This window comes from Gekko japonicus, unplaced genomic scaffold, assembly GCF_001447785.1.
Source record: "Gekko japonicus isolate JY-2015 unplaced genomic scaffold, Gekko_japonicus_V1.1 scaffold2683, whole genome shotgun sequence".
In the NCBI taxonomy this organism is placed as follows: Eukaryota; Metazoa; Chordata; class Lepidosauria; order Squamata; family Gekkonidae; genus Gekko; species Gekko japonicus.
In genome coordinates, this window is record NW_015171583.1 from 41,174 (window position 1) to 65,669 (window position 24,496).

The 24,496-nt window shown below is 43.2% G+C and overlaps 1 protein-coding gene across 2 annotated transcripts in view; it reads left to right on the top strand.

The window, feature by feature from the left end:
• The window catches only part of EVI5L (ecotropic viral integration site 5-like), a 69,471-nt gene that overhangs the window by 8,353 nt on the left and 36,622 nt on the right, over positions 1-24,496 (top strand). For both annotated transcript variants that reach the window (XM_015419827.1, XM_015419828.1), the window contains exons 2-8: positions 13,805-14,029; positions 15,315-15,504; positions 16,061-16,285; positions 19,113-19,187; positions 20,133-20,258; positions 20,961-21,104; positions 22,288-22,377. In XM_015419827.1, the coding sequence (XP_015275313.1) occupies positions 13,848-14,029; positions 15,315-15,504; positions 16,061-16,285; positions 19,113-19,187; positions 20,133-20,258; positions 20,961-21,104; positions 22,288-22,377 (1,032 nt within the window). In that variant the 5' untranslated portion in view covers positions 13,805-13,847. The remainder of the gene's footprint in view (positions 1-13,804; positions 14,030-15,314; positions 15,505-16,060; positions 16,286-19,112; positions 19,188-20,132; positions 20,259-20,960; positions 21,105-22,287; positions 22,378-24,496) is intronic.

Genomic DNA, 24,496 nt, shown 5'->3' on the forward strand with positions numbered 1-24,496 from the left:
CATTTTTGTAAATATATTGAATAGGAAACCAGCTCAAGAAGTAGTGGGGCCTGATAGGTTTTCGACTTCCGGTTTGTGACCCATCATCTTCAGTAGGTTCCTGGGCGTCTCCCAGAGAAATGCTGAACCTCCCGGTCCCAGTGGGGGACCCGAGGCATCAGACCCCATAGGATCTTCCAGAGGGAGATCCTTTGCAGGGAGCTTGAGTTGGGGGATGCTTGTGTGCGGCAGTGTGTGGGTAGACCCCGGCTCACTCCAAAGCAGGGACCAGAGAGGGAGTGCTTAATGGCCGCCATTAAGCATACAGGCAAGATCGGCCGTTTCTGGAGCTTTACTCACACTAAAGAATCTTCCTTGAAACTTTCATCTTCCACCGTTTGGGACACCATAAATTACTAACTTGAACTGAGCAAACTTTTATTTTCCATCTCTGAGAACTGGTCCATTTAAAGTTTAAAAATCCTGGGGGAAAGAAAGGAGCTGGCTTGAAGAGCTCCATGTCTGCTGTGCGGCTTGGATGTGGGTTGTTGTTTTTCTGTACTGTGGATGGTAGTCATCAATGGACCTCAAAGTTTATCTGGCTGTTTTTAATTTTGGGATTTTGGTTTCTTTTTTTAAGCAGAGAGAATAAGGCACTTTATCTGGCACCTGGCTGTTAAGTTAAACTTAAAGATGTGATAAAGACTTCTATGGAATACCCCTAACTTCTAGTGAATTTTGGTAACTTCTATAATTGTGAGTTAACCAGCAATTTTAAAGAAGCTGTTTTACTTGTAGATTATAAATTAAATATTCTATTTCACTCTTTAACTGTGACTTCTCTTGTTTTGGTGAACAGACTTTTAGTTCATGGGACTGGAATATTGACCTTTATCTGAAACCCGACCGCTTTCATTTTCCACCTCCTTTCTTTTTGCACCCCCCCCCCCAAGTGTGGATTTATTATAATTCTGCTGTGGATGTACAAACATATTATTTTGGATACATTCTTCCCTGTTTGGATGAATATTGAGGCTAGTTCAAATCTGAAATTTTCTTCTTGCTGGGCTTTTGGAAAGGTTTAATGATTTTTGATTTTGAAATGGGCTATTAAAGATATTAACTCCTGTTTTTTGTGGATTTATAACAACTCTCCTATTTTGAATATTCGCTCCAGAAGATCATTCCTACTCTGTTAGTAATTGAGATATCCCTTATATTCTCGGTATTAGAAGCAAGTATTAGAAGTAGTAAGACTTTTTATTGCAAGGATACTACTGTGTACATAACAAGAAGGAAGAATTGCCAAGGATGTCTGAATTATTAAAACTTTGTGTTTTTTTAAGAAATAAGAAACTTCTGGTAAAGGGCTTTTTGAAATATGAGAAAAAGAAAATAAGACTCTTCATGAACTAAAAATTGCTCTATAAAGTGCTGTTCTATAAAGTGCTATTCGGTGGCACAGGGGATTTATCCTCTGGTTATAAGTAACATCTGAGCTGAACAGAACAGCTGTCAGTTCTAGCCCCGTGCTGGTGTGAGCTACCAGTCTTGTCCCCAGCTCGCTGTCCACCCAGTGGTTCGAAAGCTTCAGCGAGTAGATAAAATGGGTACCACTCCTTAGAGAGGGTGGGCACACTAAACCCCCCGGCGGGGAGGGTGTTAGCTGGTGAACGGAATATCCAGCTCGTAAGATCGGAAGCCTAGAAAGATCTCTTCGGCATCAAGAAGCCTGTAATGGGCCATTTCGGCGAGGCGGTGGCAGTGCGGCATTGTGACTCGAAGCAGTCCTGGAGTCCTGGAGAAAAGCTGACGTCATCAAGCCAAGTTGAGGGAAAAATGCCATCTGGAACATGTGTCAGCAAGCTGCCAAAGGTTATTTTCTAGATGTATATGGTCATTCATTTCTTCCTTTGGTTCTCCCCCCCCCCCCGCCCCGTAGATGCGTTTGTCTGGTCATGCGCACGTCTCACCAGTAGCCACACATTCCTTTCAGAGTACGCCAGTCCTGTTTTGATGTAACGCTATCTCGCCAAGGCCACAGGTGGAAGAGCAGACGAGCTTGCTTTGGCTTTAATTAGCAGAAGCCGTGGGAATAGCATATCTATTTACAATTAGGTAGCCGTTGCTTTCCCAAGGTTTAGGCGCTAGTGAGACCTCTTGGCCGCGTACGGGAACCGTGTTTATTGGCTGTTATGATTATGAACTTGCTTTAACCTTTCATGCCTTTTGGATTTTCGTTATTCTGAACAGTGACCCTGTTCATGTGCTTCATGGCTTCAATAAAGTAAAACCTTCTTGCAAGTGTGTACTACGTTGTTTGCTGTGGGGACCTGACAACATGTCTAGTCTACAGCTGAAACAAAATCCCCATCGGCTGCGAATGTGTGCGATTTAAAGATTTATATGTTTTGTCCTCCCTTACCCCTATGAATCATTGTTAGTCCCTTGTGAATGTGTAACTGTAAATTGCTCAGAGCCAGCAGCTCTGCAGGATTGAGCGATTAATAAATTGAAAGATTATTATTATATTATTATTAACTTTGCTATTAAGATCAGTTTGTGAGACTTTTTTAGACTGTACCTTTTGTTACAATAACTGATGATAAGGTAAAAGGGAACTGTGTCTGGATGGTGTGGGGAAAAAAGGGAAAGTGGAAGCATAAACAAGGTCTGCTTGGGGGGAATTATTATAGTGTACTTGGTGTTAAAACTCTATAGGGAATTTGGTGGTGATTTCAGAAAAAGGGGGGTGGCCTGCTGCGACTTTGTTGGGAGTTAAGAGGAAATATGTCTACTTGTGCTAGTAGGACATCTCCAGGCCTAGGCAAGACTGTAGCTACAAGCCTGGCCAAAATGTCAACAGAAGAAGTCCAAGCCATGTTCAGAGACATTGTGGCCTCAGCTGTTGAATCTTTACGGGCTAAATTTGATGCCCTGGCCTCACAGGGGACCTCTCAATCAGAAGATTTTAAAAAACAGATATTGGAGAATACACAAGAGATTCCCACATTGGAACAGACCACTACCCAGCTGCAAAATAAAGCTGAGGAAGTTGACCAGGAAGTTCAAGAGATTAAGACTAAACAAGATCTTTTAGAAGCCACTGTTACAAAATTGGAAATGGATAGAGCATCTTATGTTTTGAGATTTCAAAATATCCTTGGGGGAAAAAGGTGAAGATGTCAAGGAGGATATGGCAAAATTGTTAACTGAATATTTAGGAGAGAATAACACTCAAATGGTATCTGATGAGACAGATGTGGCCTTTAGAATGAACTCTGCGTATGCGAGATGGAACAAGGTGCTAAGAGATCCATGTAAGATTTTACAGGGAAATCATGAGAGATACCATATTACAAAATTTGAACAAGAAACTGAAATTAAAGTACTAAAGGAAATCCCATGGAGAGTTAGAGAGAAAAGGAAAAGTTACACCCAATTAACAAGGGCATTAAGAGAAAATGGAATCTGGTATAGATGGCTGTTCCCTGAAGGTGTTCGTTTTACTTATGGGGGTAAAAGATTTTGGATAAATTCAATATTCAAAATAGAAGACTTTTAAAAAACCTATGGAGAAGATCTAGGAGTGCAAGAAGAGGAGGAAGAAGAAGAATCGAATGAAGCAGGTGAAGACCCACAGACACAAGGAGCAGCAGGTCCAAAAACAGGGACTAAGAAGAAGAAAACTCAAATCAACAGCCCAACCTATGACCATGAAATTTCAAGAAAAGAAAAGGAACCAAAAAGACATGAAAGATGGATAAGAGGAAATTAAAGATAATTTCGGTTAATGTCAGCGGCCTGAACGTTCTACAAAAAAGAAAACAAGTCTTACATCAAATTAAGAAAATGCAGGTAGATGTAGCTTGTTTACAAGAAACTCACATAAAAAATTTGGACAGGAAACTTTTAGAAGCCAAAAAACTGGGGAAAGCCTTCATCTTAGCAGATATACAAAAGAAAAAGAAAGGAGTGGTTGCGTATGTAAAAGAACATCTATATCCAGAATTGATCTATGATTCAGAAGATGGAAGAATATTGATAGTAAAGATACAGAGATTAGCTAAAGAGACTCTAATAGTTAACTATGCCCCAAATCAGCTGCAGGAAAAATTCTACAAAGCCCTTCAAGAGGTTCTTTCAACTCTAACATATGAAGAAATATGTGTAATTGGAGATTATAATGCTGTGTTTGATATAGCTTTGGATAGAAAAAGTCAACCAGGAAAACAAAAAAGAGGTAATGAGCTGCCAAATTCATTTTTGCATTTAGCTGAAGAATTTACACTGGTGGATGCCTGGAGAATTAGAAATAAAATTAAGGATTACACATTTTTATCAACAAGGCACAAATCCTGGTCTAGATTGGATATGGGTTGGATTTCAACAAATATGGCAAATGATATTATAGAAGTAGAGATTCTTCCTCTGAAAATTACATAAACTAAGAAAGGTGTATAAGAATATGATTTTAGGATACCATGTTAAATGTGAACAGAGACTACAGTACATGCTCCAATGTGTGTTTCTTTTTGTCTTGTGTTTTCTTTGTTCTCTACTGTTGAAACTAATAAAATTTTCTTTTTTAAAAAAGAAGCAGCAGTGGGGTATTTGTATGACAGAGGAATAATGGGGATTGCTTAAGGAAGGTGGGGAGATGAAAGAGAAGCTCAATGACTTTTTTGCTTCTGTGTTCACTGAGGAAAGTTTGGGGCATGTACCCATGCCACAGCCCCTATTTTCAGGAATGAAGTCTGAAGAACTGAGCCAAATTGAGGTGAGCAGAGATGAAGTTCTAGGCCTACTAGGGAAATTAAAAACTGATAAGGCTCCAGGTCCTCCTGAGAGTTCTTAAGGAACTCAGATGTGAGATAGATGAACTACTAAGCTGTATATGTAACCTGTCACTAAATTTAGCCACTGTACCAGAAGACTGGAGAGTAGCAAATGTGACACCCATTTTTAAAAATGGATCCAGAGGGGGATCTGCCCCAGGCAAATGAGTACAGACTGTAATGCATCAATGCATTGGATCTCAAGTTTCTGAACAAATACATCAGACCGCCATTTCTGCATGGAAACCTTGAGATCCATCACGGAATCTTTGTTACCAGATGAGTGTCCGGGAGCTGACATATAGGGAGGAGGACCACTGCCTAGTATTTTAACTTTCGGTTTTTACTGCCTGACAATATTCTGTTATCTCTGTGTTTTATGTACCTGACCTTGAGTGCCTAGCTGTAACACATTCCCTGAGAACGATCCCGTTGCCGGGGCCCGTTACTTTGGGAGGGCTCCTCCTAATGCCTTGATTGGCTACGCACCATCAGGGTGCTCCTTTGAACCCAGTATATCTACCATCCCCGTGCCTTTTCCGTTAGTCTTAACACAGATCCTGAAATGTAGATGTTCTGCCAGTACTGTACCAATAAACTTCACTTCTGAATAGGAGAGTTGTTGGATCTGATTGCTGCAGGAGTCTGACAATGAGTTCATGACTTCAATAAACCTCACAGAGGCTTACCTCCACGTCCCAATTCATCCAGCGCACAAACATTTTTTCCCATTCTGCATGGGCAGCCAACATTTTCAATACCGAGCACTTCGTTTGGCCGGTCCACGGCTCCCAGACACTTCTCCAAGCTGGTCATCAACCCTGTAGGGCATCTCTGGAACCAGGGTATCCATGTTCATCCATATCTGGACAACCTGTTGGTACAAGCCAGTAGTAGGGTGGATTCCATCTGGAACACAGAGGTGGCACTGCAGTGTCTTCAGAACCACGGGTTCCTGGTCAATTTAAGAACATAAGAGACGCCAAAGTTGGATCAGGCCAAAGGCCCATCCAGTCCAACACTCTGTGTCACACAGTGGCCAGAAATACCAGTGCCATCAGGAAGTCCAGCAGTGGGGCCAGGACATTAGAAGCCCTCCCACTGTTGACCCCCCCCCAAGCACCAAGAAGACAGAGCATCACTTGCCCCAGAGCCCCTAGCTCTCTTCAAGAGTTCAAGAGTTCCCTTCAGCCAGCGCAGAGGAGTGAACATCTGGAGGGGTAATTGACACAACTTCCAACTCACTCTTCCTACTGCTTCCCAAGGCCAAGAAGATAAGAGAACTGATGTCTCTGGTGACCTGGAACACCTCCTTATCTCTAATGACCTTGGCAAAACTCCTGGGACTGATGATATCCAGCATAGAAATGGTCCAGTGGACGCATCTTCATTCCAGACCATTGCAGTGCTTCCTCCAGCCTTACCAATGTGCAGTAATGGCTAGGAGGACCCTCAATCTTTGGGTTCTCACCACGATCAAGAGCAGCCTACTCTGGTGGACGAATCTGGACAACCTTCGCCAGGGCAAAGTGTATTACATTTAATGGTCTATGGAGGTCTTCACGGATGTGAGTCTGTCCGGTTGGGGTGAGATCCTGGAGGACTGCCCTGTCAGGCCAAAGAGTGTCTTCCCAACTGAGTTGGAACTCAGAGCTATGTATCACGCCTTGAACCACTTCAGTCCCCACCTTCGAGGACAGCATGTTCTGGTGCGGATGGATAACATCTCAGCCAAAGCTTATCTCAACAAGCAGGGTAGTTCCCAGTCCACCCAGCTGCACTGGGAAGTAATGAAGATACTTTCATGGGCTGAGAGGAACATAGCATCGGTAAGGGCAGAACACATCAAGGGGGCAGACAACGTACAGGCAGATTGGCTCAGCAGGGAGACCATTTACAAAGGAGAATGGGCGCTACATCCGAATCTATTCAGCATGATAGTTGCGCATCTAGGTCAACCTCTGGTGGATCTATTTGTGTCACCAGCAAACCATCAGCTTCCATGTTTCTTTACTACCACCACGAGGCAGAGGCGATGAATGCGCTGATAGCACAATAGTCCAACGGTCTGTTCTTTGCCGTTCCACCTTTTTCACTCCTATCCAGAACCATTTGGAGGATTAGGGAACTGAGATAAGAAGTGATCCTAGTGGCTTCCCTGTGGTTTTCAGCTCTGAGAGACATGGCAGTCAATCCACTACTGACTCTCCCAGTGACCCTGGACATGTTGTTTCAGAAGCCGATATGGCACCCCCATCCGGACTGGCTGTGCTTGATCACCTGGAGATTGAGTGGAGCAACCTCTCCCAACTAGGTTACTCGACCAAGGTGACAGGCACCATATTGTCATCCAGAAGACATTCCACTATTCACATCTACAACACTACCTGGAAAGCCTTTGTTTGGTGCTGTAGATGGAAGAAGCTTGATCCCTTCTTCAGTGGCGTCTCTCCTCCCCTTTCTACAGGAAGGCTTGGACTTCAGCCTTAGATCTTCTACCCTATGCAGACAAGTGGTAGCCCCCTCTATGGTATTACCTCCCACAGGTGGTTATGAAGTGACTAAGCATCCTCATGTCCAGCTCTTTCTACAGGATGCGATCGTCAAATCCCCACATCAGATTTATCATTTCCTTACCTGGAGGCTACATACTGTATTGGCGGCACTCACTAAGGCACCCTTTGAACCTCTCCAGGATGTGAGTCTTCGGTGGCTGAGGATGAAGAGACTGTTCCTAGTGGTGGTCACGTCCGTGAGATAGGTCTCAGAGTTTAATGCACTTTTGGTTAAGTCTAGTCTCTGTATTTTCCATAAGGACAAGGTCGTACTCTGCACTGACCCTACCTTTCAGCCTAAAGTTTCTTCTACCTTCCATCGATCACAAGAAATCTATCTACCAACCTTCTGTCCTCACTCAAGACATCCTAAGGTGTTTGTGTGGCATACCCTAGATGTCAGAAGGGCACTCAGGGTTTATATTATATGGATGGAGACTTTCAGGAAGACAGACTCTATGTTTGTAAACATCTCTCCTCCACGAAAAGGGGACAGGATGTCCAAAACTTCCATCAGCATGGTGCTCAGGTCTTGTATTGTGCAAACCTATAGAGCCACAGGACTGGAGGTTCCCAGGGGTATTACAGCTCATTCTCTACGAAGTGCTTCCACCAATGCGGCCTTTACCAACCGAGGATCTGTGGAAGAGGTCTGCAAAGCAGCAACGTAGTCCTCCATATCTACCTTCATTCTCCATTACAAGCTGAACACCGTGGCCTCACTAGATGCAACGTTTGGAAGAAGAGTTCTTCAGCACAGCATGACGTCTGCAGATGATGATGACCCACCTGGATGAGGGACACTGCTCTGGAAGGTCCCATGGAGAAGTCCTCCACTTCAGAGGGAGAATGGCCCATTGGCACTTACCGTGAAGGGTGTTTCTCCACTGAGGTCAGGAGGACACCTCGGCCCTCCCATCATAATTTTATTTCTTTTTTGTGCTGTTCTCTTCTTCCTAGTCTATCTTACTACTTCTATTTTACTTAATGTTTGCAGTTCACGATCAGGTTATAGTTAACTGTTGTGTTCTGACAGCGCAAGACCATTAGTTTTTTTACTTCGTCCTCACTACTTTTGAAGTCCCAGAACTGAGGGGATGGGCTATTCTGAAGGTGCCAACAAGAAGTGGAAAAAAGTATTTTCTGCCTCCCTAAAGGCACAGTGGGAATAACCCCATTAAGATGTCCTCCTGACCTCAGAGGAGAAAGACATGGTAAGTGCCAGTGGGCCATTCCACACTCAAATCTAAAATTTTGGGGACTGAAGGAAGGCACAGAACAAACCACAGAAATGGTCACATTTATGGAGCCCTGGTTGGAGGAAGTTCTGGCTGTGGAGGACGTGAGCAACCTGACAATGACAAAAGCTTATAGGATGGGTGCCCCCAACATACCCACCAAGAAGTTCACTCAGGATATTCTTGTTCCTTTTGCTGATCTTAAAGTTCGGATAAAGATCATGGAGAAGGCATGGTCTTGCTATCATTTGACCATCGTAGACATGAAGATAGCTGTCTAGACTGACATTCCTACTGAAGCTCTCCATATCCGAAAACTGCTAAAGGGAATGACCACCAGATTACAGGAGGCAAAGATTAAATACAAATGGATCACTCCAGCAAGTTTGTTAGTTGTCTATTAGGGAAAATATTTTGGTGCTACAGATAAGGAAAGTGGCGTTGCTGTACTGCAGTCCTTAAACTTCGAAGAAATCTCTGAGCAGACACAAAAGACATCTAAATGTAAACAAAATCCCAGTCATGACTCTGTAGGCTATGGACATTTGTTTGGAGCTACGTAGCCCTGTCTGGTGAAAGCTGGTTTTCAGGTTTCGTCAGCTCGCCGAGGGTGTCGCGAGGAAGAGTGGGATCCAGGGCTTGTGATTTTTGGGAGCTGAAGTCTGAGTGTGTTCTCAGAATAGAGGGACAGAAGGGATCTAATCACCCCAAATCCTCTTGTCTCTTTTCCTGGCCTCTATTAGTGGGGCTCTCCTGTTTTCTCTCTATACCAGTCCCTTTCACATAGAGGTTCCAGGTTCTTCCTTCCCGGTCAGCTCCGCCTTCCCTCTTTAAATCTCCCAGCCCCTGCTACCACCCCTGCCTCACGTACTTCAAAGGAACACGGCCACAGGGCTAGCCAATTCTCCAATGTGTATCTCCCAGTTCCATCCTTATTCTTCTCTGTCAGACCATCTTCTTGGGGTTTGCCGTCCACTCCCCCCACCTCATACTCCCTTCATGGATGTGCTTCCCTGAGGGGGTCAGGTGAGTAAGATTCCTGGGCCACCAGGCCATACCCCCACAGTTTTTTTTGCTCCAGCTTGTCGTTGGAAGACAGGGGTGACTTGCTTTCCACAGGGTGTGCTCTCCCCGGGTGGTCTTATCCCTGGTCTCCCTGTTCCTATTAGTGGATGCCCTTCTGTCCTTCCTGGCCTCTGCAAACTGCTGGGGCCTGGTTTAAATCTGGGATAGGTGGCTCTGAGTCCACCTCCAGACACTGATCTTTGGACAAACTTTATGAATTCCTAAATAGTATTTAAACACTTAAAAGCACTACATGGTTTGTGTAGAAACATAATGGTATAGATAAGTTAAGCTGCGCAGGGAGTGGGGATGGGGAGAGTTATAAGGAAAGGGTAATCAAAGCTCTCATTGGGGTTTAGACTGTTACTTTCCTCATCTGGTATATTTTTTTTGGTTGTATAGCAAATCCTTTAGTTTTAAGGGACTGACGGGTAAGAGTCAGATGAAGGGTGGGGGTGGGTTACAGTGTGTGGTATTGGGCAACAAACTGAATATATAGGTAGTAGTTTTAATATTTGAAAAAGAACATTTAGTGGGAAGGGAGTTAATAGTATAAGTGAAGTTTGTAGAAAAAGTAGGCTATCCATTTGGTACAAAAACTGTGAAATAATAATGGAGTAAACATATTGTAAGTCTAACTAGAATATAGCAATGTATTTAGCACCTTAGAAAGATTATAACGAAAATGACACCCAGATATAAAGTAAGTTTTTTAAATGTATGAGGACTAAATAACAGTAAAACAAAAAAGAATCACCTCTTTCATATTAAATTCTATTTTGATATTTTGATGTTGCAGGAAACACCTACCCAGTACTCAAAACTACATGGTTTTCGCATCAATTTCAGGCTAGTGGCAGGCCTGTAGCTAACCCCTGTTTTTTGTGGGGGCCCTCCCCCAATCCCCAGCTCCACCTCCCTCTGCCAGCCCCCTCACCGCTGATCGATCTTCTCCCCCCCTGGCTCTAGACAGCTGGGCTCAAGGCAAAGACAGCCCAGGCAAGCAAGTGGATGGCGGGGTTTGGCCCTGGGTCGGCTTTCACTGGGCTGGACGGGGTCTGGTCCGGTGCTTTTCGCCGGGCACTGCGCAGGTGAGTGGTGAGCCAGGGACTCTGACCTGGGCTGCTGGCAGCGAGGCGATTTGCGCCCACCATGGGTGGGATGAGGTGGGAGGGAGGTTATCTGTGCCACCCCTATGAGGAAGGCCAAGGCTGCGGGGAGGGGGACCGAGCACTTCTCCCAGTGGTGGGGGACAGGACTCAGGCAGGCTGGCGCAGCAGGATGTGACCGGGCAATGAGGGGTGGGCGGGGAAAGTGGCCAGCAACAACCAGCCTCCAGACACGGTGTGGGCAGCTTCCGCTGGGTCCTACCTTCCGTGCATTCCCAGCAGGCAGAAGGGAGGCCAGCTTGGCGTGGGGGGCAGGCAGGGGGGTCGGAATGGTCAAGAGCTGGCTGGGAAAACAGACAGGAGGATGGTGGGGGTCATAGAATAGCTTCAGTATCCCACCCCATCTCTTTGGAGAATCCAGGAGGAATTCTTTTAGGAGCAACAATGGGAGGAGCTGCTGGCTGGAGGCACCAGGCCATTCCTGTCCCGTCTGGGTAATGAACAGGCCACGCATGGCTGGGTGGGAGGGGACAGCGAACCGCTCGCCCCGTGCACCTCTTCCTCCTCCCAATCTCTGTGTGCCCCCCTCCCTGGGCCACGACGAAGGACGGGTGAGCCGAGACCACAGGCACAGTCTTGAGGGCACCACCGCTACTTCCTTCTCCCCAGCCTTATACTCCCTCACCTGCCTCGTCCAACAAGGGAGCAGCACAAGCCAGGCCGCATTCCTCGACCCAAGCCACTAAGCAGCGCCTTGTTTCTTCTCCCCCCTCACCTGGGTTAGCTGCCAGCCCCCCCTCGGCCCCCTCCCCCCAAAATCCCTAGCTACGGTGCTGGCTAGTGGTACCTCTAAGGCATGGGGAGTAGCAGTTCTAGTAGCTAAAACTCTTCACTTTCTCTGCAAAGAGGCAAGATATGACCCCCTTGCTCAATATGTTATGGTGAAAGGCACCCTGGATGGTCAGTTAGTTACAATTGATTCGGTGTACTCTTCTAACACTGCTCAGGCACAATTCATCAATGAGACTTGAACTAAGATTAAGACTTTTCAAGAAGGCATCCTGATTCTTGGTGGTGACTTACTTGTACATCACTAGTTAGACAAATCTAGTTACAAAACAAGACCAATCAAACAAAATAAAGTAAAATCAGATTATTTGATCTTCTAGGAAAATACCAACTATGTGGTAGCTGGAGACACACTCATCAATCAGAATGGGATTACACTTTTTCTCTGCTAGATATAACTCACAAAGTAGAATAGATTATGTTTTGGTCTCCACTGGTAGATAATATTCTTGGAACAGAAATTGGCCCAATATAATAGACAGACCATGCGCTGATGGATTGTTTGCTCAAAAGTTTTGACACAAAACCTGGGCAAAAGCACTGGTCTTTAAACAATTCTGTTTTATTGCATGACAGTATTAAAGAAGAAATTGCACAAGAAATTGATGATTTTTTAAAAATAACAGTTGCGGGGTAGAGCCTCCCATCACGTGGTATGACCTTAAAGCAGTTACAGAGGGAAAGTTGATTGCTGTAACATCCCATCTGAAAGTTGATTGCTGTAACATCCCATCTGAAAAAAGGAAAAAATACAATTAAATCACTCATAGAAAGAATCAAAGAATTGGAACATCATAAAACAGGCAGTAAAAAGACATATAAACATTACTAGAAGCCACAGAAACCTCCTTGATACAAAGGAAACTGCTAGTCACAAAACAGCAATTGTGGTAAAAATCACAAAAAACTTTGAAAATCTTGTTTTGGTGGGTTAAAGAGTGCAAGGCAGCAAGGAGAATTTTTACAAGTAGAGATGATTTAAGAAAGCTACATTTTAAATCAGCAGAAATAATTCATTGTATGGCTAGATATTACAAAAAACTTTACTGCATTACTTTGCCAGATGAACATGAAATAAAAAAATATCTAAAGGAATCACATTGCCACCAGTGAGTGGAGGGTGGGGCCTGGAGAGAGAGAGCCACCTGCGCCCTGTGCGGGTGTGCCCCAGGCAGGGTGGGGGGATTGGCCCTGCCCAGTAGTCATATTGCTGGTGGGTGGAGGGTGGGTCCGGGGAGGGAGCTCCACCCGCTCCTGTGCGGGTGTTCCCCAGGCAGGATGGGGGAGTCGGCCTTGCCCAGGAATCACCTTGCCAGTGGATGGAGGGTTGTCCTGGGGAGACAGTGCCCTTTGTGGGTGTTTCCTAGGCTGGGTGGGAGGTTCTGCCCTGGTTGGTGATCCCATATCCCATTGCCATTTAAGGGTTAATGGGCCCTTGAGGAAGAGCACCTGCCGTCCCTGTCACCTTCCCAGGCAGGGTGGGAGGCTGGGTCCCAACCAGTCCTCATGTCCAAAGGGCTGGGTGGTTGGCCCCAGGAAGACAGAGGCACCCGCAATCGTGCAGGTGGTCCTCGGGGAGGTTCTCTGGGAGTGGGATGCCCGGAGCTGAACCAATTCTGCTCTGGACTGTCTGAAACCATCACTGGACAAATTCTCCAGAAGTGGTTTCCCAGGGGGCACCGGTCTTGGGGGGTCTGCCCATGGAATTAAGATTGGCCAGGAAGACCTCAAAGTATCATTTGCCGATGTGATGGTCCCAATTATGGGATCCTTTTGTTCTGGGAAGGATCACAAACAACCCTCTCATGTCTCAGTCAGATAAATATCAAGAACGATTTATAGCAATTTGGTTTCCTGTGATGGAATATTTAACAAAAGAAGAGGTTATTCCTAAAAATCTGCACTATAAAGACTTGCTCTATTTTTGAAACTATATATAAGTGAATGGGGTTTTTTTTTGAAAGCTTAGCTTATTTAACATGACTCACTGTTGTTTTGTTGACCTATCTTGTGATGGTGTATTATGATGATTTACAGCTTTATTCATTAGACACACTGTTGTATGAGGAAAACTTGAAAAATAAAATATTTTTTAAAAAGTATGTGTGTCAGTGACTAAAGTACAGAAAAGAAAAAGGAACTATTTTAAAAACCATTTTGCCTCCTTTTAGGTGATACTTTGACCTTGCTGAAAACTTACTTTGAAGATTCTGAATGAACATTCCCACTACTCTCCGACTGTCTGAGATGGCAAGTCCAGCAATCAGCCCAGACTCCTCCTCCCATGATGCACTCTCTTCTGTCAACTCAATGCCTGCATGTTCCCCCACATCAGATTCTGAGAACCTGAGCCCAGATGAGCTGGAGCTTTTAGCAAAGCTGGAAGAACAAAATAGGTGAGAGGTCCTCTGACTTGCTTTATTAGTAATACATGTGGTATATTGACCAAGTTGGATATAATTTTGCCATATTCTGTGCCCAGGATGATATAACTGGAAGGAATAGCATACCTAATCCAGATTCTGGCGATACGTTATATTGTAGGGAGAATAATAATACATTGAGATTGCTAACTATAGCCATGTCCAGAAAGTGAATCTGCTTTATGGACTGACTGACACAGGCACAAATAGATGGTGGTGTAGAAATTAAGTTCCTACTGGACTGTCCCAAAGGCTTCATCCCATGAGTCCATAGGAGCAAGATACAATCAGCATATTTCATGTGTACAAAAAGTATTTGGGGATGGGAGCTAGGAAGCTGAACTGTAAGGCAGCCAGGAATATATTGACACAATGTGGAATTTTGGGGCAGAGTTTTGGGATGTTAGTAATACCTTTGATTTCATGTGTAAAACATGAACAAGTTTTGGGATGTTAGTAATACCTTTGATTTTATGTGTAAAACATGAACAAGTTTTATTTACATGTCCATTTTATTATAGCTGTTTAAGCTGCAAGCAGCAAAGTGAGAAATAGGTGAAAAGTCAGCAATAGTTTGTCCAAGAGTAAGCCAGACTCCTTATCTGAAGAATTCTGCTATACTGTAGTTAGTGAACAGGTTTGCTTGTTTTTTGTGAGTTAAGGTCTAAATTGAATATAGCTGGGGAATTACACTAAAATAACTTGCAAAAGCAACAGAATCCAGTTTGCTCCAATTTTCTTTCTGGTATTTGAATATAAATGCTCTCTTCTGAAGAGAGGATTTAATTTAGAAAGGGAGAATGTAGACAGTTTGCAAGAACATTAGAAGATCTTTGCCACACCTAAGTAAAGACTCTTATACATTCTTGCCATTCACAGTAGAATCCTAAAAGTTCATCTAATAGGGAATATGTGCTTTGACTTTTCTGATGCAGTGTTCATTTTAGCGGCTTTTGCAATGGGACAAACAAGCTTTCTTACGTTTTTTGTACATAATGATAACTAGATCCTCCTCTCCATCAGCGGTGGAAGCCATGAAATGTGCTTGCATCTCACAAAGTGCTGAGTACAAAATGACTTCACTTTCAGCTTCGGTTATTAGCTCTGTGTATATTTCTGCCCATATGACACTGCCCCCTCACTGTCATTTTAATGATAGTGTCATTTAAGGTTTGGGTTGAAGTTTAATCTATTTGGTTTGAAATTTAATCTATTTGTAGTGATAAGAGTACTACTAACTGCGGTTGGTATCTTCTAGGCTTCTTGAGGCAGATTCCAAATCTATGCGTTCCATGAATGGTTCTCGGAGGAACAGTGGGTCCTCTTTAGTCTCCAGTTCTTCCGCCTCTTCCAATTTGAGTCATCTTGAGGAAGATACTTGGATTTTGTGGGGACGGATTGTCAATGAATGGGAAGAATGGCGAAAAAGGAAGGAAAAGCTGCTGAGGGTGAGGAACATGGGTGTCTTTGGAAACTGGTATATTTCCCTTCCCACCACTTGAATAAACTTCTTGTAATGTTTTTTCCAGATCTGTACCCCTACATCACAATAATAGCCAGAGTGTCTAACAATGTGGAGAGTTTTAAAAGCAGACAATATTAGAACATGTGCCTTTTAACAGGGGAAAAGTTGTGGAAGGAAAGAAGTACACAGAAAGGTGTGGTGCAGTAAGTATGTAGAGGCAAGGAACTGGGTGGGAAAAAGAAATCCAGTCCCAACAGCTGGCTGGTTAAACTACCCAAAGCATCAATATTTAAAGAAGAAGTTGTTTAGACTTCCAGAAGAACTTCTGAAAAATATATTCAAGAAAGTCCAGATTCAGAGGCTCTTTGTCTTCAATATGCTGCATTTATGATAAATTTAGTTGGAATTGATTTAATTATATCTGGTCTCTGGCTCATGCCAGAGGTTTAAAATTGACATTTTTCTTGGGGTACAAAAAGGACTTGGGCTATGGAACTACCCCATGATGTCATTTTTTCCCATGTTTTGTCTTTCCTCAGGAGCTGATAAGAAAAGGAATCCCCCACCACTTCCGAGCCATTGTTTGGCAACTTCTGTGCAGTGCCACAGATATGCCTGTAAAGAATCAGTATTCAGAACTACTGAAGATGTCCTCTCCTTGTGAAAAGCTGATCAGGAGGGACATTGCCAGGACATACCCTGAACATGAATTCTTCAAGGGACAGGACAGCCTGGGCCAAGAAGTTCTCTTCAATGTCATGAAGGCAAGTAGGCATACCTGGTAAAACTTGCATTGGTAATTATCATTAAATTTTAAAACTTTGTGTGGATAGAGGGATTTTCATGTACTTGTGACTCAACTTCTGGTCAACTTTCTAGTTGATATGGTTCTTCTGAACTCTGATCTTGCTTTGGCTGTTCATATCTCCTTGGTTTATAAAGTGGACTAGAATGGGTAAGGTATTGAGAAGTGGCCTTGGAGATGTAGTTAAAAGCACATAGTTTGTCAGCCTTGAGTGGTGAGTGGGGGAGTAGAATAGGGTTGCCAAGTTGAACTTACGAAATAGCGGGGGGAGTCCTGTTCCTCCCCAGGAGTGTTCTCGTGCACGCCATGATATCACCACCCGGAAGTGACGTCATCGCATCGGGCACATTGTGGGCAGGGCCACAATCATTTGAGGGGAAACCAGAGTTTTTCCTCAAATGATAGAGCGTCCCCCGGTAACGTGCCCGATGTGATGATGTCACCTCTGGATGGCATCTTCCTGCTGCGCACGTCGCACACTTTGGGGGTGGGGTTCCCCTTGGCGGCCCTTTGCATGAGAGTTTTGTATGTGGACACTTTGATGGGATCCACATTAAAACTGGGTAGTCTGAAGATGGCACAACATGCAGTGGTGTCTACAGCTTCCACTGTTATACATCTCTTCCTTGCTTCCCCCCACCCCATGAATTGCTGAAAGGCTGGTCGCAATGAGATTTCACTGTTTGTTGGTCCTCCTAGGCTGCCTGCACATAAGCATGGTGGTTGCAAAACCACTGTACTCAATTGTTATGACTTGAATTTCTAGGACTTTGTCATGGCTGAGGTCATAAGTTCTGGGGACAGCACTGGATACGTGGTTGCATCATTTTTTAAAATTTAGATATTCAGTCACAAGGCTTCCCGAAGAGAAGTGGTTCTGTTTAGCAGCTTGTCCTTTACAATCATGAATGGGAGGATGCTTACTCCTTTGCAGATCAATCCAGGTCTGTAGCTTTAGAAGGAATCTTATGGCTTGTGAGGAACTTAGTATTATTGACCTGAATGGGGTCTGGATAATGGGGTAGCCACAAAAGGAAAGGGGGAAGGGTATTCTCTCTAGCCTAATACCTTGAAGTGAGTCCAGATTTCTCTTTTGAAGAACTCTGTGGTTTGTACAACTGTGGTTTGAGAACTGCAGAACTAATAGCAGTTGATTTTGGAGCAGTAGTAAGGTCACCACATACTACATAGATGCAAACTTGAGCTTGCCACTGAATATGCCCAGCTAGTGTCCCCTTGCGCTTAGGAGACCTACATTAACCTCAAAATGTTCAAGTAAATGTAGGGATCACACTGAATTCCTTGAAAGGATAGTATAAAAATGAAATAAACACACTGAACAGGAATTGCAGCTGATCACAACTCATTCACAATATGTGAAAAAGCTCTGAAACTGTGTGTAGTGCATTTATGTTCTGTGTTTTTTCCCTAAACATGGGAAGACTGAGTGGTTTCTTCAAATAAATATGTTTTTTCTTAGTAGCCATGCTATTCCTCTTCTAATAGTGTGGTCATATGCATAGCTGATTAGGTCTAACTTGGTTGAAATCAATGGTCTTAGATTGGAGTAACTGTTCATAACAATGCACTGTGATTTGGTAAATTTTAATTATATTAAGATGTGCTGTTAATGCAGAACCCTCCATCTGAGTACGGTCTCAGTTACACCTGAATGGAAGTGCTAGGTATTAGCACAGAAAGCATCTCTTGTTGCAGCTGAGATACTGCAGAGGTGTGGCAGTTCAGGGTTTGATTACCTTCATCCTCTTAAATGTTGTGTACATAGGATATAATGTTCTGAGTTATACAAAAACAGATTGCAGAGTTAGGCTTCAGTTGTCATAGCCTTCAGATTCAGCAAGATAATGTGAGGGTGGTAACGTTTTGTAAATTTTTCAGCTGTTTGGTGCTTAGAAGCTGCATTTCATCGCTCAGTTCCTCTTCCTTATTCCCTGCCTTTCATTCCAGGAACGCACAACTTGGTTTCTTATAGGAAGTATTTATTTATTTATTTATTCGATTTATACCCCACCCTCCCCGCCAAGGCGGGCTCAGGGTAGCTTACATAAAATGCATATCTAAAAATACAGTTAAAACATACTTAAACAATCAATTATTCATTTTCCTAAAGTGCAGGATCAATTAAAGTGCAAGAGCAAAATTCCCAGTTTAGATTGTACCACTACTTCGGTGTTAGTCCTGATGGCATTCTCACAACGGCTCAGTTTGATCGAGTAATTTATGTGATGAGCCAGGCTGCAGGTGGTAGAGCCAGGGCACAGGGTCGTCACTCCTTGGTGTTTAAGGCGGCTCCTAATCGAAGGCCTGGTGGAAGTGCTCCGTCTTACAGGCCCTGTGGAGCTATGGAAGGTCCCGCAGGGCCCTGATCTCCTCTGGGAGCTCATTCCACCAGTGTGGAGCCACCACCAAGAAGGCCCTGGCCCTGGTTATCACCAGCCTGACATCCTTGGGGCCTGGGAGGGCCAGCTGGTTTTGGGCCCTTGAATGCAGGGCTCTCTGGGGAACATATGGGGAAAGGTGGTCCCTCAGTAGAGATAACATTGTGTGGTCACAAACTGCGTGTCTGTTCTTAGCCATGGACTTGTACATTTTCTAGATTTGTCGCTTTCTTATTTACTTATATTCTGTAGTAATGAGATGGCTGCTGGGTGGCTGAGCAAACATTTTGAGTTCCATGATGATGCCTCATAATGCTCTCTTTATGGCTAGGTGTGAGCTCTATGTAATACTAGATGTTCTTTTGCTTAAGATTCTGTCTCTTTCAGGCTTACTCTCTAGTGGACCGTGAGGTTGGATACTGCCAGGGCAGTGCATTTATCGTTGGACTGCTTTTGATGCAGGTTTGTGTAACATGATGTCAAATGACTATGCAACCCATGTGCTAATTGCCCCTCCAAAATTCTAAACTAGTTATATTATTCTTCGTAAGAATTATAAATCTGTTGGTTACTCCAGTGTTGCTGTTAGTGTTTTGTTGAATGCTAGCAGATTGTATTTATTGCCTTGGTAAAATAACTGCTGTGGTAGTATGCTTCTGATGCACTAAAGCTTTTAGTATTTTTAAATCTTTCTAAATAGAAGCAGAACTAGAAAAATCCCCGACACCTAGATATATATTGCTGGTGCCTGGGAATCTGAATATTCATCCTGTTGTAGGGCTGACTTCTTCTGACATTTCCCCTCCCTTACCCAGGCTATAAGAATGTGGTTTGTAAGCGCATTAAGAGTACAGTTTTATTTTATTTCCTTAAACTAGAAAGGAAATGTCATCTGGGGTTTTAAGTGGGTCTGTTCAAAATCCATTAATCACTCTTTTGTAGTCATATTTTGTATGAATATATTTATGGAATTAGGTAATAAAGTGTTAATTTCATGATAAATTGGTTACTTTGAACGATGATATTGTGTACATGCCAATGTAAAATGGATAATTGACATGGGAGAAACCTTGCTGGAAAATTCATAATCGTTTTGCTACTGCAAGGAAAGCTAACACTGTTTTAGGTAACACTAGAATTACCTTGCCATGACAAGTAAAATAATATTTCTTACATCAAGCTAATAGAAGCTCATTTGCATTGTGTGTGTAACTTGTGACTGTAGCATTTTCAATAGTCAAGCTACTTCTTTGCGCACTTTTGTCACGTGATGACTAGTACGTTCTCTATTGAAGTAGCTCTTAATGTAAAACATCTTCAGATTTTGGTTCTTGATACAGAAGAATTTTACTTTTATCCCTCAGTGGGCTTTGGAGAAGCTGATGCAACTATCTTATCTGACTCTAGATGCCTGAGGAAGAGGCTTTCTGTGTATTTGTACGTCTGATGCAGGAATATAGATTACGGGAGCTGTTCAAACCCACTATGGCTGAGCTGGGCCTTTGCATTTACCAGTTTGAGTACATGCTTCAGGTAAATGAATTCAGATCTGAAAGAAATTCATGGGTTTCATATGAAGCTGTGAATTGCTTGTATATTTACTTCATGCATAATTGTACGAAGGCTAAAATACAAGAGCATATTGCTTTGGGGAGAACTTAGGGGTGCTAGTTTTTATATTTTACCTGAAGAAGACGAGTAGATTTTTATACTCAGGTTTTCTCTACCTTAAGGAGTCTCAAAGTGGCTTACAATCACCTTCCCTTCCTCTCCCCAAAACAGGCACCTTGTGAGGTTGGTGGGGCTGAAAGAGTTCTGAGAAAACTATGACTGGCCCAAGGTCACCCAGCAGCTGCATGTGGAGGAGTGGGGAATCAAATCCGTTTTTCCAGATTAGAGAGCGCTGCTCTTGACCAGTGTTCCCTCTAAGCTGAGTTGGTGTGAGCTAGCTCACAGCTTTTTAGCCTCCGGCTCACACATTTTTGTCTTAGCTCAGGAAGGATGGCCCCAGAGCAGACTAATTTATGCAGTAGCCAAATCGCTCGCTCACAACTTTAATGCCAGTAGCGCACAAAGTAGAATTTTTGCTCACAAGACTCCACAGCTTAGAGGGAGCATCGCTCTTGACCACTGCACCATGCTTGCCGTCCTTGGCCAAGGCTCTGGATTCTCGGTACATTTTAGGGAGGCTGGAATCTCTTGTGATTGTAAGGGCTGTGTCCTGTGCCTTTTCAGGAGCAGCTGCCTGAACTGAACATCCATTTCCGCTCCCAGAGCTTCTTAACATCTATGTATGCTTCGTCTTGGTTTCTCACTCTCTTCCTCACCACCTTTCCACTACCTGTGGCCACTCGAGTGTTCGATATCTTCATGTATGAGGTAAAATATTTGATCTAAGCCTGGGAGTGGGGCATAAAGTGGGAGAAAGGAGCAGGACTTTTTTAGCTGACTCAGTATTAGAAATAAAACTTTAAGGAAATTTTGAAACAGTGAAGAAAAGCTGTTATTTCTGTTGAAGGGGGGTAGGAATTTAGAGCAAAACAAACATATGCAGTATTTCCTTATGAAACCTAAACCTGTCCTTCTGAATTAACATTAAATTCCTGATTTGTACCTTAGTACAGTTTTATATGCTAACTATTTAGTATTTATGAAAATAAAACTCTATCAATACATAAGAGAGTTGCAAGGTGCTGCACCTTATGCTGTCTTAGCACACATTTTTGGTATCTGAGGTAGAAAAGAAGTTGAAAATAGAAAACAAGAATTTTTTAGTGGTTGTTTGGACAAACACCCTCAATAGTAGCAGCATATTTGGATATTCAGTTATAATACTGAAAACATTGATCTGTTCAATGGAATAACATATATATTATAAGAATATTAATTGTGGACAAATTAGTCAAATTCAAACAAACACATAGCTGCATCAGAACTGTGGTCCATCTGGTCTAGTATAAGGTTTCACACAGTGACCGTCTAGTTGTCCTGCTTGGCCAAACAACATATAGGATGGAAGCACTGGTATTCAGAGATCTGCTGCCTTTGTAGGTGGAGGCTCCCTTTAATCACCATGGCCATTGATGGACCTCTCCTCCATGAACCTGTATCTCCTTTTTAAGGCTATCTATGGTTGTGGCCCATCACTACCTCCATTGGCAGTGAATTTCATGGTTTAATTACTCATTGAGTAAAGGAATACATCCTTTTCTCTGTCCTGAACCTATTTGCCAACAATTTCATTGGGTGCCCCTGAGTTTTCGTATTATGCTTGAAAATGTGTTGTATACACAGGGATTATCATTATTTAGTTCTGTCCTACATAAAAATCTCCATACTGTACATTCTAAAGCAGTAAAAGCATTTAATTCATTCCTGGGTTGTGTGCACAGTTGGATAGGTGACTATGTGGAAAAAGCCAGTTATCCTTCCCTCTTTATAAGGGGAACTCTAGCCTCATTTGTTTTCTCTTTTAGCATAGGAAATGGCTGCTTTTGACAGCTGCTCAAAATCCATCAAGTGCCATTTGGGATGGAGTCCCTCTAAATTCCTCTTCTTACAGGGATTGGAAATAATCTTCCGTGTCGGGATGGCTCTTCTGCAATTCAATCAGGCTGAACTTGTGCAGCTGGACATGGAGGGGATGTCACAGGTCAGCTCTACAATGCTCTGTGGGACTGGAGGTAGATTTGCTAGATGTTACTAAATACAAATGTTCAGCCTCTACTTCAAACTTCTGCACTGAAGTGGAGGTGAGTGGGAGGGAAAATGGAAATCCAGGCTGGCTGAGGTCTGGCCTTGGAATAATAGTACCTTTTTGAAAGATCAGTCTCTAACTCATTAAGGCCTAGCTGATATCTGAAGGCAAAGGCATTTCCCAAATCACCATGGTGGTTGTGTTTTGGTTGTTTTTTAAGTCCGGCTCTCATTTGTTTGCTGGACTCTGTTTAGCACAATTTGTGATGAGACACTTATCACCATGGTTTGGGAAAAACTGTTTCTACCTAACCCCAAGTTTCTAGTATACAAAATATTAGAGATATGAAGAAGCACTCTCAGTCATTGCCTATTGGATTTTTGTTTCTCTGGTTTGAGAAAGGTATTTGGGTGTGTCCCATCGTTATGTGACTGAATGTAAATATTATACATGCTAATAGTGCAGTCTGACTACCATGTCCACCAGGCATCCACAAACTGTGGCTGTATTTGATAGCCAACCAGTTTTTTCTACTAGACATTTGCAGAGTCCTGCAATATTAGCTGTGACAACAAGAAAATTCCTAGCCTAATCAAACCTTACACCAGTTGTGTTAATTAAAAGGAAAAGAATGATTTAAACTTTAAACTAGTGGGAGTTAATTCTAAGTAAACATGCATATGATTGGACTGATTATCACTGAAACCCTCAGGTATTGGGTTTGAAAAAGCTATTTATTAGAAATCAGTAGTCGAACTGTGAATCCATTAATCACTGTTAAAGTGGCTACAAGCCCAGAGCAGTGACAAAAGAGGGAAGAGGGGTAATTTCAGCCTCTTCCCCCTTCCAACTGGAGCTTCCTGCCTTCAGTTGTTGTTAGTTTGCATAGGTCTCATGAACCCAGGAATCAATTTTCTCCAGGGGATAAGGGACCATGGGAGAGACCTGCAGCCATCAGCACCTTCCCCTGACTGATACCTGGCTCCAACCCCACTGAGAAGAACGTTCTGGGAGCCTTGTCAGCTTCTCATTGTAGTTATTCCCACACATCTGTTCTGCTTCATTCAATAGTTCTGAAGCAAAGTGAACAAGTGAAACTTTAGAAGTGACTATGACACTTGGAGAGGCAGTTGGAGCCCCCTGTTTCCCCAGGTGAGAAGAGATAGGGCAGCACCAGGGTGGTTATTGGGAGTGACTTGAGTGGTTAGCCAATAGCAAGATATGTGGGTTGGCTTATCCATTTTTCTGCTTAACCAGGGTTACTGCTTTACACTCCTGGTGAGTAGGAATTTAAAAGACTGATATGAGCTTCTAGACTTCAGGGATGCAGAGATAATATGTGCAAAAATACTGAACAAGTAAAAAGCTGGCGAAAAATAATTTTTACTACATAATTTTTAATGTGTCTTTTAAAAAGTCCCCTTGACAGGTCCCAGTTTTTTCCACCATGGGTGACTGGAGAGTATAATATAGTCTTATTCCCACCCAACTGTAGGTTAGGCCCAAAGAGGATGCTTTGAGACATTGGCATTTCCGAACTATTTTAGTGAAATTGTGTCATGACAGCTTTTCCATCGGAGCCTGTTCAGAATGATGCTCCAGTATACAGACCTAATACTTTTGCCATTCTGAGATGAGGGAACATTGCGCAGAGTGTGGATTGTATGTAGATTTAGGGAGGAGTTAAGAGGTATGTAGTAGCAACGATTTAAGAAAGTAGACCCATGATTATGTGGCTGAATGTAAATATTATGCATGCTAATAGTGCAGTCTGACGATCATGTCCACTAGGCATCCACAAATTGTTTTATTGATGCTTTCTATAGGTGCACAGTTATCTAGATGGGAGGGGTTAATGTTAAAAATATTTTCAACAATAATGAATATGATACTTTGCCCACCCCTTCTCTTGCTGAGGATGCCTGATCATGATGCTGTAGTTGGTGTAACTAGCTGGGAGTTGGACCCAGATGCTTGTCATCAGAAGGAGCATGTCTGAAGAAAAGCTGGTTGCACCTGTGCTTTCCTTTCCCTTTTAGCCAGTTGTCTTAGGGTGGGGCAGATTGAGGGAAAG